At 38.0% G+C, this 13,614-nt stretch overlaps 1 protein-coding gene across 3 annotated transcripts in view; it reads left to right on the forward strand.

Moving 5' to 3' along the window:
• veph1 (ventricular zone expressed PH domain-containing 1) overlaps window positions 1-13,614 on the forward strand; it is a 158,799-nt gene that overhangs the window by 117,329 nt on the left and 27,856 nt on the right. For all 3 annotated transcript variants that reach the window (XM_055173536.2, XM_055173537.2, XM_055173538.2), the window contains 2 exons: window positions 2,853-2,992; window positions 5,524-5,658. In XM_055173536.2, the coding sequence (XP_055029511.2) occupies window positions 2,853-2,992; window positions 5,524-5,658 (275 nt within the window). The remainder of the gene's footprint in view (window positions 1-2,852; window positions 2,993-5,523; window positions 5,659-13,614) is intronic.

Here is a 13,614-nt window from a genome sequence, read left to right on the forward strand (position 1 = left end):
GCGGAGTCTTACCGTTTTCATGCTGGGCGATGGCGTCTCCGTTCGCCAGACCACGGTCCGTGAAGCTGCATCGAGATGGGTGCTCGCTCGTTGCGTGCCTCGGTCGTCTCCGGGTGTCTGGAGCCAGGGTGATGTGAGGCACGCTGTACCGCCTGGTGCTAATGCCGGGACACAACTCCTCCACAGCTTCCCGCTCTGGTGAGGAAAGGTCTGAAAAACATACATCAGATGAGTCCGCCATTAGATCGAAAAAGAAGGCAGATTTACAGTAAACAGACAGTGAGCAAGTGCTAACTTCAACCGGCACGTTTGTTTATGCTAGTGGGCTATATGTTAGCACTAGGTGTTTACTAGTGATAGATCGTTTTACTTATTAATACTGTTCAAAAATCGTCACGGTAAAGTATTCCTAAGATAAACTAGTACGTTATATTATATAGATAGGAACGAGATAGTAAGAAAATAGGATTTCGATTATGAACTCGACGGAGCTCCAATGCACGGAGCAGCGTTTCCTCGTTTGCTAATGCTACCGGGCTATATGCTAATACTGGGTGTTTACCAGTGATAAATCGTTTCACTTATTGAAACTGTTGAATAATCGTCACGGTAAGGTATTCCTAAGATGAACTAGTAAGTTATATTATATAGATAGGAACAAGATAATAAGAAAGTAAGATTTAGATGATGAACTCGGCGGAGCTCCGATAGCAGTGTTGCCACTCTCTCTTGCGTCTCTTTCTTGCGTCTCTCTCTTGCGTCTCTCGGCGGAGCTCCGATAGCAGTGTTGCCACTCTCTCTTGCGTCTCTTTTCAGCCAGTTATATAAAACATGTAGGCTACTTTTGTAGGATTTGTATAAGTTATTTTGATTAGTTAAAATTAATTAAATTAATTACAGGTTCAGTAATAACTTTAATTTAAAGCAAAATTTCAACAACACAAATATGTGTATCCAGAGCATGTGATCTTCTGCAATGACAAACGCATGAAACGACACTCCAACCACTGGAATAGCCTGTGAATTTTAGTCCCGTATGAACCGTTACATAAAATCACAGATGTCATGGGGGGCACTTTGAAACTCGCGACATAACGTCATTTGGAAAAAGAAATTCCGTCCAAATAGTGCTATAGGTGTGTTTAAGCAGTCGGATTTGTTTTACAGTGGGAAATTATTAGCAGATGTCACTTGATAATGTCAGATATTGTATATCCTTTTAGTACTGACACTAACCAGATGATAAGACAACATAACAATTCATCTACACTGAACATGAAAATACTTTACAATTGTTTTCATCTTACTTGCATGAAAGAACATTTGCTTTGAAACTAGGGAATTCTACATCATCCACTCAGTCGGTTCTTTAAGGGGTTCCCCAGGGCTCGTGTCTCGGCCCTGTTCCTTTCTCCATATATATGCTCTTTCTGGGTTTGATTAGTAAAAAACACAATGTAGCGTACCATTCTTATGCAGACGACACCCAATTGTACTTTTCGTTGAAGTGTGGTGGTCTAATCTCACCTTGTTATTTGACTGTCTGGGAAGTCAAAGCATGGATGTCCTCAAACTTTTTACAGTCCAAATCAGAGGTGGTGATTTTTGGGCAGTCGAAGGGAGTTGATAGGTTCACCTTGGTCCCTTAGCCACCGTTGTTCACTTACAAGTGAGGAATCTTGGGGTGCTCTTTGACTCTGAGTTGAAATTTGACAAACAAATTAATGCGGTGGTGAAAGCCAGTTTCTTTCAACTGAGGGGTATTGCCAAATGAAAATTTAATTTTAAACATTTGGAGACAGTGATAAATGCTTTTATATCATCCAGACTCGATTATTGCAATACTTTATATCTGGGGCTGCCCAAAAATCATCTTTCACGGCTGCAATTAGTTCAAAAGACTTTTGACTGGCACATGGTAATATGCAAGCGTTTTTTTTTTTCAGGTGCTGCCCTCTCTGCACTGGCTGCCCGTTGAATGTAGAGTACAATATAAGGTCTTGCGAATGTTTTTTAAAAGACTACTTGGTCTTATATCTCTGCCCTGTTGAACTGCAATGACCCTGCTAGATTGTTGCGGTCGTCCTCTGGTTTCAAACTGAATGTCCCTAAATCCAGGCAAAGGGGATCCGCCCCATATTAAAGCCTGCAACTCAATGGAATGTTTTAAATCTTTACCAAAAACTCATCTCGATTCGGCTGCCTATAATTGCACATAGTGGTGAAGTCTGACTTTTAAATTGCCTTTGAGAGACTTGTTTTTAGTGTATTTTCTATGTTCCCTTGGGTAAGATGAAGTTGAAAGCACTTTGGTCAACAAGTGTTGTTTTAAATGTGCTATTCAAATTAATGTTGTTGTTGTAGTACTTACACTAACCAAATGACAAGACAATGTTAGATATAACGCAGTCATAAATCCCAGCCAGTCAGATGTGGTTGTGTTCTCTTTTTTTTGCACATTCACATTAAACAGCTGATCATAATGCAATATAACATTTTACGTCAGTGATTTGAATGAACAAAGCTTTGCACCTAAAGAGTTCATAATACCTCAGAAGTACATGTAGGTACCAAAAAGCATGTTTATTAGGACCATTTTAAAGAGCACTGCCCCAGTGACAGCTGGGGTACACATTGCTGCTGAGTATTTTCTACATAAATTGAATGAATTTGCATGATTTATAAAATCAATAGGCAGAGTGCTTTACTGAGATAAGTTAACCAGTTGCTTAATACTGATGGGCATGAGTCCCACGTACACATTAATTGCATTACATTTTTATTTTAGGACGTGACTTGTTTGACTAGTATGTCATGGCATTAAACAACTCATGCCTGTGTGTTTGTTTCAGACTCACAGCGTGGTTATGTAGCTAAGCTGTCATTCTCTTGTCCAATGAAAGGACATTATTGCCTGTATGGGAAGTCCAGTTTCTCCTTATACAGCCGTCAACCGCACCTCTGGATCCAAATCATGCTGCTCACTCTGCAGGTAACAATCAGTATATGTGTGTGTATGTTACATGCATTGAGGGTTAAACCGCATTTTGCCAGAAGCGTGACAGTGGCTCATGATATATATTTATACCAACAGCAATTTTATTGTTAGTGGTCACTGTATTTGCATTATACTGAAGGTCATGATGGGTATTGATGGGCTGCACAACTGAAGCAGGACACCTTGAATCGCTAACAACTTGCAATCTGGTGTCAGTGTAAAGATTTTCAGATATTTTTAAAATAGTTTAACTTCACCAGATTAAAGTAATCTAACAGTACTAAAGTTACAGTTTTACACTGCTGTGTTTATGTCTTTATTGGGCACAAGTGAGCTAAAGTTATAATAAAAATTCTTCTCTTTATCATCTAGCTTTGACAGATCCAGTTCACTATAGCAGTGGTTCTCAAACTTTTTCAGCATGCGGCCCCCTTTGTGCATTTCTTCGCGTTCACATTTTAATTAAACAAAACATTAAATTATACAAAGTAGTGCTGGCTTATTTTTTTTTTATTTCACAGAAGTCATGATAAATTAATGTATTTTATAAAATGTCTTATAAAATGTTAGTTCCAATCCTTGATTCTGATTGGTCAATAGGTGTGCTTTATTCACGATAAAACACTGCTATGACCGCTTCACCCAACAGTTCTATTTAATATCACTGCGCCCTTAGCAACACCCTTAGCAACACATTAACATATAATGAGACAAAGTTTGAGAACAGTTTGTTGTTTTTATTTGAGCTTTCATGTTATTGTTCGCAGTCAGGGACTATTTTTTCTAGGAGAAGGAATGCTTTTATTGATTTAACTTAACTTCACTATTTTTTTTTTTACTTTAATATTGTGTAGTAAACGTTTTATAAAAGCAATAAGGTACTCGAGGCAAGTGCTGTATACAGCACAGCCTCTCGTACTTTATTGCTTACATAAAACTAGGGCCCCCCTGACACCATCTCGCGGCCCCCCTGGGGGCCCCGGACCCCAGTTTGAGAACCACTGCACTATAGCAATTTGGTTTGCTTTGACGAATGTTCAAAAATGTGTTAAACTGATTCAGGTTTCCAAGAAGAAGAAAATCTTGCCAACTTTTCAGATCCTTTTGCGACCCATTTTTTACAAAAAAACGGGTAGCAACAAATCTAATGACTTTTTGGAAGAGCTGTAGAAAAATCTAGCGACTTTTTGGATGAGCCATAGCAGGGCTCTCAAAATCGCTAGCTTTAAGTCCTGGGGCTATTGTGCCTTTCAGTCGGGCTACCAAAATGTATCTCTGTATCTCTGTCTTATGCTGCATTTAAACCAGCCGCGGTAGAGGCGTCAAGCGCGAGTGATTTCAATGTTAATGTAATGTAAAGACACATTGGCCCGCATTTGCAGGTCTCGCGGCGCGAATGAGGCGTTTATCGCGGCGCGGTATACTCGATTCCGTTTCATTTGCGCGTCTAGTTTGCAACCAGTTGAAAATTTTGAAAAAACATGCCACGTTAACCAATCAGGAGCTTGCTCTAGTAGTGACGTGATTACAGAAAGCGAGCAGAGTCACAGAAGCCCCTCCCATGATGCGAATGTCCACGTGAATCTCTCAATGACTAGAATTTCATGCGCAGCTTTCACACGCGAATGAAGCGAGTAAACTCGTAATGTTCAAGCGGCAAACTAGATGCGAATTTGACGCCTCAAATGTGACTGGTGTGAACCCACGGTTAGTGAGGAAAAGTATATTTGAATACTTTTGCATCCTCTCACAGATTTGATCGGGTATTTATGTTGTATTTTGGGCATCAGGTATTGAAATTGCATTTGAATGCGCGCTCGCTTTCACGATTGCTCAAACTGTACAGAGATAGGCAGTACTGATTTGTCATTGATGCTCACAGTTTCCTCCAGTGTCGTCTTGTCAGTCATAACTATCCGCACGTAACAAGTGATATGTCTCACAGCAAGCTTAAATGTGATATAGATTGCATATGCAGTGAAGAGAATTGTAAAAGAGCAGAGTGGAGACTGCAGGAGTAAGCTCTGATGAAGATACTATGCTGTTACAATTAACTTTAGCTATTGTTTGCTCCTCATTTGCTTTAAAACTGGACTGTTTGGACGAATAACTCAAATGCGCAGTTTTTTTACCCAGACTGACTAACAGTTCAGTAGAAGTAAGATTGGTGGTTAACAATGTGTACGTTAACAAGTAGTTTTAATGGGTCACGTTCAGTCACTATTTCATACATTCACAAAAGCAGAGAATATACAAACGATAAAATCTTTTTAGACTTTCAGCTATATTATAATGTTGTTTCTGACGGTTCAGAGAGTAAGAGAAATGTGATTGAAAGTGGCAGTGTAGTCAGAATGCAAATACGACATGATGATGTCACTTACAGTATATGCTATTTACACAATGATGTAATATAGCGCCTTTCCAAGCATGTTTTAGCTACTTTCCATTGAAAATAGTTGGCAACATTGCTCTCCAGTTTGATGACTTAATGTTGTTATGAATGAATTTGTTTGTGTTTGCAGAGCAAAATGAGTGAGGTGCTGTGCTCACAGGATGAATGTGTTCAACAGTTAAAGAGACTGTGGGAGAAAACACAGCTGACAGGAGCTCACAGCTTTGAGCTCGCCATCACCCAGACTGCTGTTCCTCACAAGAAGGTATGGTGTCTCTCTCTCTTTCTCTCTCTCTCTCTCTCTCTCTCTCTCTCTCACCCACACACACACATACGTGAAGGTAAGTAAATGAGGAGTTTTAGGTAAAATATCCCTTAATTGCCAACTGCGCCAATACTACCATATATGTTTAGCCCAGAGTCTGAATAAATACTAAACAGTCATTAACAGATAAAACATTTCAATTTAAATAGTTACAGATTTGCTGTGGGGTCCAATAAACAGTATAAAATATTTCAATAACACTTTATTTGCAAAGCCAAATGCAAAGCTGACTATAAACATGAACATCCACAACAAAGATTTGTTTCAAAATTTATAAAAAATGCTTTGAATGGCAGAGATGATGATTTTCCACAGACAGGAAAAGGACAAATGACCCACTTCCTTAAAGGTGCAGTGTGTAAATTTTAGCGGCATCTAGTGGTGAGGTCACGAAATGCAACCAATGGCTTAGTCCACTGCTCACCCCTCGCTTTTGAAACACATAGAGAAACTACGGTAGCTGCCATAGATATATACACTAGATGTCGCCTTGGGGCTCTGAGCATGCGTCAAAACCGCCGCCATCTTAGGACAGGGGTCTTGTCATAGGAAGTATCTAGGTAAAGCTGCTATCTCCGCCTGTACTTCGAATTCATGAACGATGCCGGACTTTTGTGCTGCGCATGGATGAAAGGGCTACTAGCACTATGCATTACAGTTATAAAAAGTACATTTTCATAAAATCAAAACTTTTATTTTTTCCTGTACTAAATGCTAAATACATATCTGACTGTTGAAACGAACCAAAAGAAAACCAAGAAAATTGCAATCATGACGATTTATGATGATTTTATTTCCGTTACATCATTGCCTACAATGACGCTGATGCGGGGTTCCCCTGTTTCCGGATGGCGGCTATCTTTGACGCATTCGGTCCAATGAACTGCTGTAGCCAAGGCGACATCTAGTGTACATATCTATGGGTAGCTGCCACCAGACAAACATGTCATCTTTGGAGACAACTTAGTAAAAAAATTTGTCCGTTAAGGGCTTCTATAGAAAAATGGCGGCACAAAATGGTGACTTCCATGTAAGGGGACCCTCTGTGTATGTAGATAAAAAGGTCTCGCTCTAAGGTAATAAACACATACCGGTTCATTATGAAAGGTCTTTATACACCCCTGAAAATATAGTTTTGTATATCATTTTGCATTTCTGTCAAGAAATCCTTCTAAAAATTACACACTGCACCTTTAATGTTGAAGTTGATTTTGAATCCACTTTTTTAACTTCAGTTAGTGTGTAACGTTGCGTTTGAGCATAAACAACATCTGCAAAGTTACAACGCACAAGTTCAATGCAATGGGAGATATTTTCTTTAACAGAAATCACTGCTAAAAACTACAGCGAATGGCTGAATTACCTACAGCTAAGCCTCTTCCTGGGTAAGTGACATCACAAACCCCAAAATTTACATAAACCCTGACCCCGGTAACCCACAGCAAAGGGGCTTTTTTCGAAACAGCCAATCACAACACACAGGGACAGCTAACCAATTTAAGCATATTGAGTGAGGGGCTTCAAAGACCCAAGAACTAAACTGCCTGTTTTAATGAGGATGGAAACAGCGGTGCAGAATTAAAGGGACAATGTGTAGTTTTTTAAAGTATTTTATTAATCAAAATCAATTTCTTAATTCATAAACATGTGTTGGTGTGAAATGACCTTTGCAAATAATCTGACTTTTCTTTGTAAGCTTAGAATTTCTTCACTTTATTTACATGGAACTGTAGTCCAAGAAGGTTTCCATGTCGTTTCACCATATTGAAAAACTATAATAGCATAGAGTAGGGTTGGGCGATATGGCCAAAAAATTATCAAAATTATGAAAAAAAGTTTTCCATATCAGTCGATATGGATAATTATAATGATAAATAACAAATCTTGAATTAAAGGTGGAGTGTGTACATTTTAGCATCATCTAGTGGTGAGGTTGCAAATTGCAACCAACGGCTCAGTCCACTGCTCACTCCCTGCTTTTGAAACGCATAAAAAACTACGGTAGCAGCCACCGGACAAACATGTCATCATTGGAGACAACTTAGTAAAAAAAGTTTGTCCGTTAAGGTCTTCTGTATAAACATGGCTGAATAAAATGGCGGCTTCCATGTAAGGAGACCCTCTGTGTATGTAGATAAAACGTCTCATTCTAAGGTAATAAACACATAACGGTTCATTATGAAAGGTCTTTATACACCCCTGATAATATAGTTTTGTATATTATTTTGCATTTCTGTCAAGAGATCCTTCTAAAAATTACACACTGCTCCTTTAAAGCAAAGTAATTATATTTGTTATGAAATCAACACATTTCTGACACAGAAAGCAGTAGGCTACTGTCACTTTAAGACCCAAGACTGCTTTAAGTTTCAATATACTGAGTAACATCCAGCTGTTTATGTTCACTTAAACAAGAAAGAAAACTTAGTTCAGTGATCACGCGTGTGTTATACATGTACGAGCTATACACGCTGATAAATGGATGTTAAGAGCGTCACGTTGCTGTGGGAGTCCGCAGTGGTGGACTGCTGTTTTTCCTCAGTCTCCTGAATTTGTGAATGTCCTGTAAATATACTTTTAAAGCTGTGCGGATGTCTGCGCCCAAGGCGGACGCTGCAAGACAGTATAGTATACTGTACCTATTTTGTCTGCTGTGTTCCGGGCTTTGACAAACCCTGTTTGCGCGTCCAACATTACACAAAAGGAAAATGTTTACGCGCATTTGGAATCCGTGATTTCGTCCGCGTTATCCGCATCACGAAAACCATAAGGCTCTACTAATAAATGAACTTGCCTCATCTTACTCCACTCCTTCAAGTTTAACTGACATTGTGATTATAAACCAAGAGCGCGTGCCGCATCCGGAAGTGCTTGCGCAACATTACGCACAGTGCGTAAACATTATCGATCACTTTCGAACGTTCATTATCGTTTTATCGGAAAATTTTATATCGGTAAAATTATTGTTATCGAATTATCACCCAGCACTAGCAGAGAGGGACAAAAAAGCACTAGCATACCGCAACGCGTTTACACAACACGTTTTCAGGCAGAACACGTGAACTAGCTGAAACGGACAAGGAGATTAGTGATTACATAACGGCTACCGTAGTTGCAAAACACATTTGGAAAAGCGAGGCGCTAGAGAGCACTGTTCGTTTGAATGCAAAATACAATTTCACCACTAAATGTTGGAAAATCGTACTTACTGTCCCTTTAAGGTAAAATATATGAAAAATAATGTTGTTGTTTTTTTAACTCTTTCCCCGCCATTGACGAGATATCTACACATATTTGAGAGGTGATAAAAACAGAACACATGAAGGTAGGATCAAACAGATTTTTTGTTTGAAAGCAGAGGGTCTGTTTCTTTTATTTCATATATTGTATGTTTATATATTTAAAAAGGAGCATTTTCTGGAAGGCATTAAACTTTTGTGAAAATCATGAAAAATGCGGGCGGGGAAAGAGTTAATCGAAGCATAAATGCATGTTTCAGTATACCCCATGAACACAATTAAACTTTAGAAAACTCCCAATTTAACCCCCCCCCCCAACTACAATTTATAAGGTAAATAGCTCTGTTATGTTGTATCTCTCCTACTATAAAAGTTTCAGAGATTGAAGACCTCAGTACAATATCAGAAGGTTCTGTATACATTGAAAGTGCCTCCATCACTGTTTTGGGTTATTAGAAAGAACAATCACATTAGAAGGCCTCAAAATCTTTTCCAGACTTAGTTTGATCTTCAGTCTTGGTACTGACTGTGCTTAAAGCGATACTCCAGCCAAATATCAAAATTACCAGATGATTTGCTTACCCTTAAGGAATCTTTTTGTGGGTAATTAATGCAATTTTGTAAGACAAATATCCATATTTTAAACCTATAAACTATAAAAACTGGTTTCCCATAACAACACCATCTTGGACTCACGCGATTCATGAGAGTCACTGCGCAACGTATGCATGGCAACTGACGCTCACTATAAACTCTCTTGTGCATCACGTGAGTCCAAGATGGCGCCGTTACCAGAGGCTAGTTTAAAATATTTTTAAATATGTATATTTTTCTTACAAAATCACATCGATTACCCACAGAAGACCCTTATTATCCCATTGGAGTTGTGTGGATTACTTATGTGAAGGATGAATGCACTTTTTTGGGCTTCAAAGTCAGAAGTTGTTCCCTGATCCCTGTTTTCTCCCATTATAAGCTTGGAAGAGCAAGGACATTTACTAAAATAACTCCAAATGTGTTCGTCTGAAAGATGATGGACATGTGTATCTCTGATTGTCTGAGGGTAAGTAAACCATGAAGTAATTTTAATATTTGGCTGGAGTATCCCTTTAACTTAAGTGCTACATGGAGAACACTTCATTAAACCAATACTACTCCAACCAAAGAGGTGATGATGGTAAAGTAGGCGTTGATGTGTTGCTTCCCAAGAAGTCATGTGCTGATGAATTCATCCGTGTGATTTCACAATGTTTTGGAAAAAGAAAATGAATCATTTTGGTTTCAGTAAATGCGCCAAGGACGTTTTGCAGCACAATAATCTCTGGTATGTCAAACAATCAAGACAAATATCATTCCTTATGCAAGGAATCCTTTTGAAAGTACAGTCAATGGTCAGGGGTCACGATGGCCTGTTAGACCAGGATGTTTACCTCAGGTCATATCTTCATAATGGCGGCTGATCTTATCAAACACTGTAAATGTCAAGTCAAGGATAATTATGTAGGACAGCTGCTGTGCTGTGTGTCTTCCTTCATCTTTCTTCATTTATTTTCTACAGAAGAACATTGTGTACCTATCACACATATGGAATCTGTTTGTGTTGGGCAGTACATGCAAACTGAGACAAACTCTTTTCAGACAGACTCATAAACATCTCCCCAATGGTGCCCTAACCCTAGACAGCCATTTGATTTATTCACCGGGCCTACACTTAAAAAGCTAGCGGGATACAGTTGGCGGCATTAAAAGAGGCATATCTAAAGGCAAGAAAGAATTGAATTTCTGAAGTTAGACTGCTATATAAAGCTGAGTTGCAGCAGTCATGCAAATGACACCACATCACGTGATTTAGACGCGCTGCTGTTCGCTCATAACACAAACACATTTAACCAGACAAGAAAGGCTGCCGCAATCGTAAAAGGTTTGCGTGTTTCACTGTTACCATAAAACTTCAAAGAAAATTAGTATCGGAAGTGATTTATATTACAAGTCATGTTTTATATGTCGGTTTGGAATATGAGGACACTATTCCATCAAGCTGTCAATCATTCTTGCGCTGTGTGACCTGTGTAACCTAAAGTGTGCATCCCATCCTTCAGATCGACTGATACAGTAAAGCGCTATCATCTTCTGTCTGTTACTCGCACTATATCAGTAGTGTGGTATTCTAATTCGAAAAAAAATTGCAAATTACCAGCACAAAATCAGTAATTTTGACGCAAATAAAAGTAAATTCCTTGTGGGACTGGCACATAACTGATAGGTTAATTGCAGCATTGGATGTGCACTATCATATTTACAGCCCAGTCACACGAAATTACATATAGTCACATAATTAGTTTTATTATTTTACGTGATACTGTCACGAATTTCTACGTATTTTTTATTATTTATTTTTTTTGATCGTATCCCGAATTTCTGTTTATGTGTCATTGTCCCGTATTGGTTACTCAACTGTTTTGTCCTATTTTCTTACCCTTGTTGCTTCGGTTAAGAGTTAGATTTACATAAAATGACATCCTTACCCAACCCTAACGCCAGACGACAATGGTTTAAAAATCAAAAAAATTAATAAATAAATAAATCAGAAAACATAGTATAAACCAATACTTATAGTGATATTCTTACGCAAACACCAAATCTAACCCTAAACCGATGCGACAATGGTTTGAAAATAGGAAAAAGCAGTTGAGTACCCAATCGTGACAAAAACACATAAACAGAAATTAGTGATGATCATGAAAAAACGTGGAAATTCGTGACAGTATCACGAAAAGAATAAAAAAATTACGTGACTATAGGTACATAATTTCATGAGACTGGGTAGTCTATTTGGGTGATTCTCACGAAAACTTGGTTTTAAAAATGTCAAGAATGAAAATGTAAAAGTTGCTTAAATTTACTTTTTTTCCCACCAGACATTGAAAAACAAAGTCTGGAGTAAATGGGAACATTAATTTAAAAACTTTTACTTATCATTTAACACTTTTTGTAACATAATTTAAAAAATTTGAGAATTTCAGCAGAAAATGAGATAAAATTTCCAATTATAAATTCTTATGTTGAAATCACACATTGTGCAAGGTAGAACACAGTATTGTGTTAATTCTGATGCTTTTTAATGTTACTATATTACACATTTTAAAGCTAAAATCATTAGTGCCGTGGTGTTTCAATGGTTTCGTGAGAATCACCCATTTAATACATGGCTGCTTATATCTTATTGTTTACCTCATTTGTAAGTTGCTTTGGATAAAAGCGTCTGCTAAATGACTAAGTGTAAATATATCACATAACACACACATTTTCAGCCAATCTCATGTTAATCTTGGGTACCTATAGAGTAGTATTTCATCTGTCATATGTCCAAAAGTCTTTCGTGTTGTCAGATTTATAAAAGACAGAACAGCCTTTCCGTTTTTAAAAAGGCTGAACTCTTGGAATTTGTTTGTGGGGTTTACATTATATGCACTTATACGCTGATTGCAGACAAAACATTTGAGATTAGATTTTGATTTACTTACCGCCAGTGATTCGGATTCCTGAATTGGGTCTTTTAGTTCATTCCCCGCCAGCCTTTTTTTGAAAAGTTGCCCGTCAGCATTTTTTGTGATTTTCACAAAAGTTTTACGAAATGCCTTCCTACAAAATTTTCTTCTATAAATATATAAACATACAAATATATCAAATGAAAGAACAGACCCTCTGCTTTCAAATAAACAAACAAACAAAAGGGGAGAAAATATTTTTTTCTCTGCTTATAAACTGTAAAATATGGGTATTTTTCTTCAAAAAATTTTTTTTTTGCAAAAAGCTGATATAATTGCATTTTTGTGAAGGAATTTTGTTAAGAGGTCAGATTCAGAACGATTATCAAAACATACACAGAGTGTAAAATTAAAAAATACAGTTTTGCTTCAGTGTTTTATAAATTGTGTAAGTCTAGTGGATAATTGAAGTATTACACATTACCATAAAAACTCATCAGGAACAAGTTTTTCATGCAAATGTTTTCTCTTAATTGACAAGATAACTCGTCAATGACGGGGAAAGAATTAATGTTGGGACTGCTCCATCACTCAGATTGGCAAATCCAACGTCAAACTGGGCCTTGTTTGTAAATCAGTTATATCCGAAATGCAGATAACAAGCATAAACCCATTCGCAATTATCTTGCTGTCCGGAAAAAAACAAACTCAATCCGTTGTTGTCTTAAGACAGGGTTACTTGGAAAGCTGAACAAGGTTTTCTTCTCCTTACTTCCAAAAACACACTTTTTTTGTTGTGCCATTGTTGATTCTTGATAACAAAGTTGTCGCATGCAGAAATGCCTGTGACTTTTACTCGAAGGAACAATGCTAAAGATGAGCATTCACACTCTTAGGGCCAATCCCATTTCTCTGTATTACCCCTTCCCCTACCACTTCGTCTTACCCCTAGCCCTTGTCCCTCAAAACCAAGTGTTAAGCGCTAGGGGTGAAAACATACCCCTATGAAATGAGACACCGCTTGGTTACGGTTACGTCATCATACATCGTCGTTTGCTGGCTGCCAGTTAAAACTGTAGACAAGCATGCAGTCCATTCATGGCTAGTTAGAGAAATACGGGAATGTTGTGCAAATCAGCAAATACGGGAATGTTGTGCAAATTTTAAAA

The sequence above is a fragment of the Misgurnus anguillicaudatus genome, chromosome 15 (genome assembly GCF_027580225.2).
Source record: "Misgurnus anguillicaudatus chromosome 15, ASM2758022v2, whole genome shotgun sequence".
Taxonomy (NCBI): domain Eukaryota; kingdom Metazoa; phylum Chordata; class Actinopteri; order Cypriniformes; family Cobitidae; genus Misgurnus; species Misgurnus anguillicaudatus.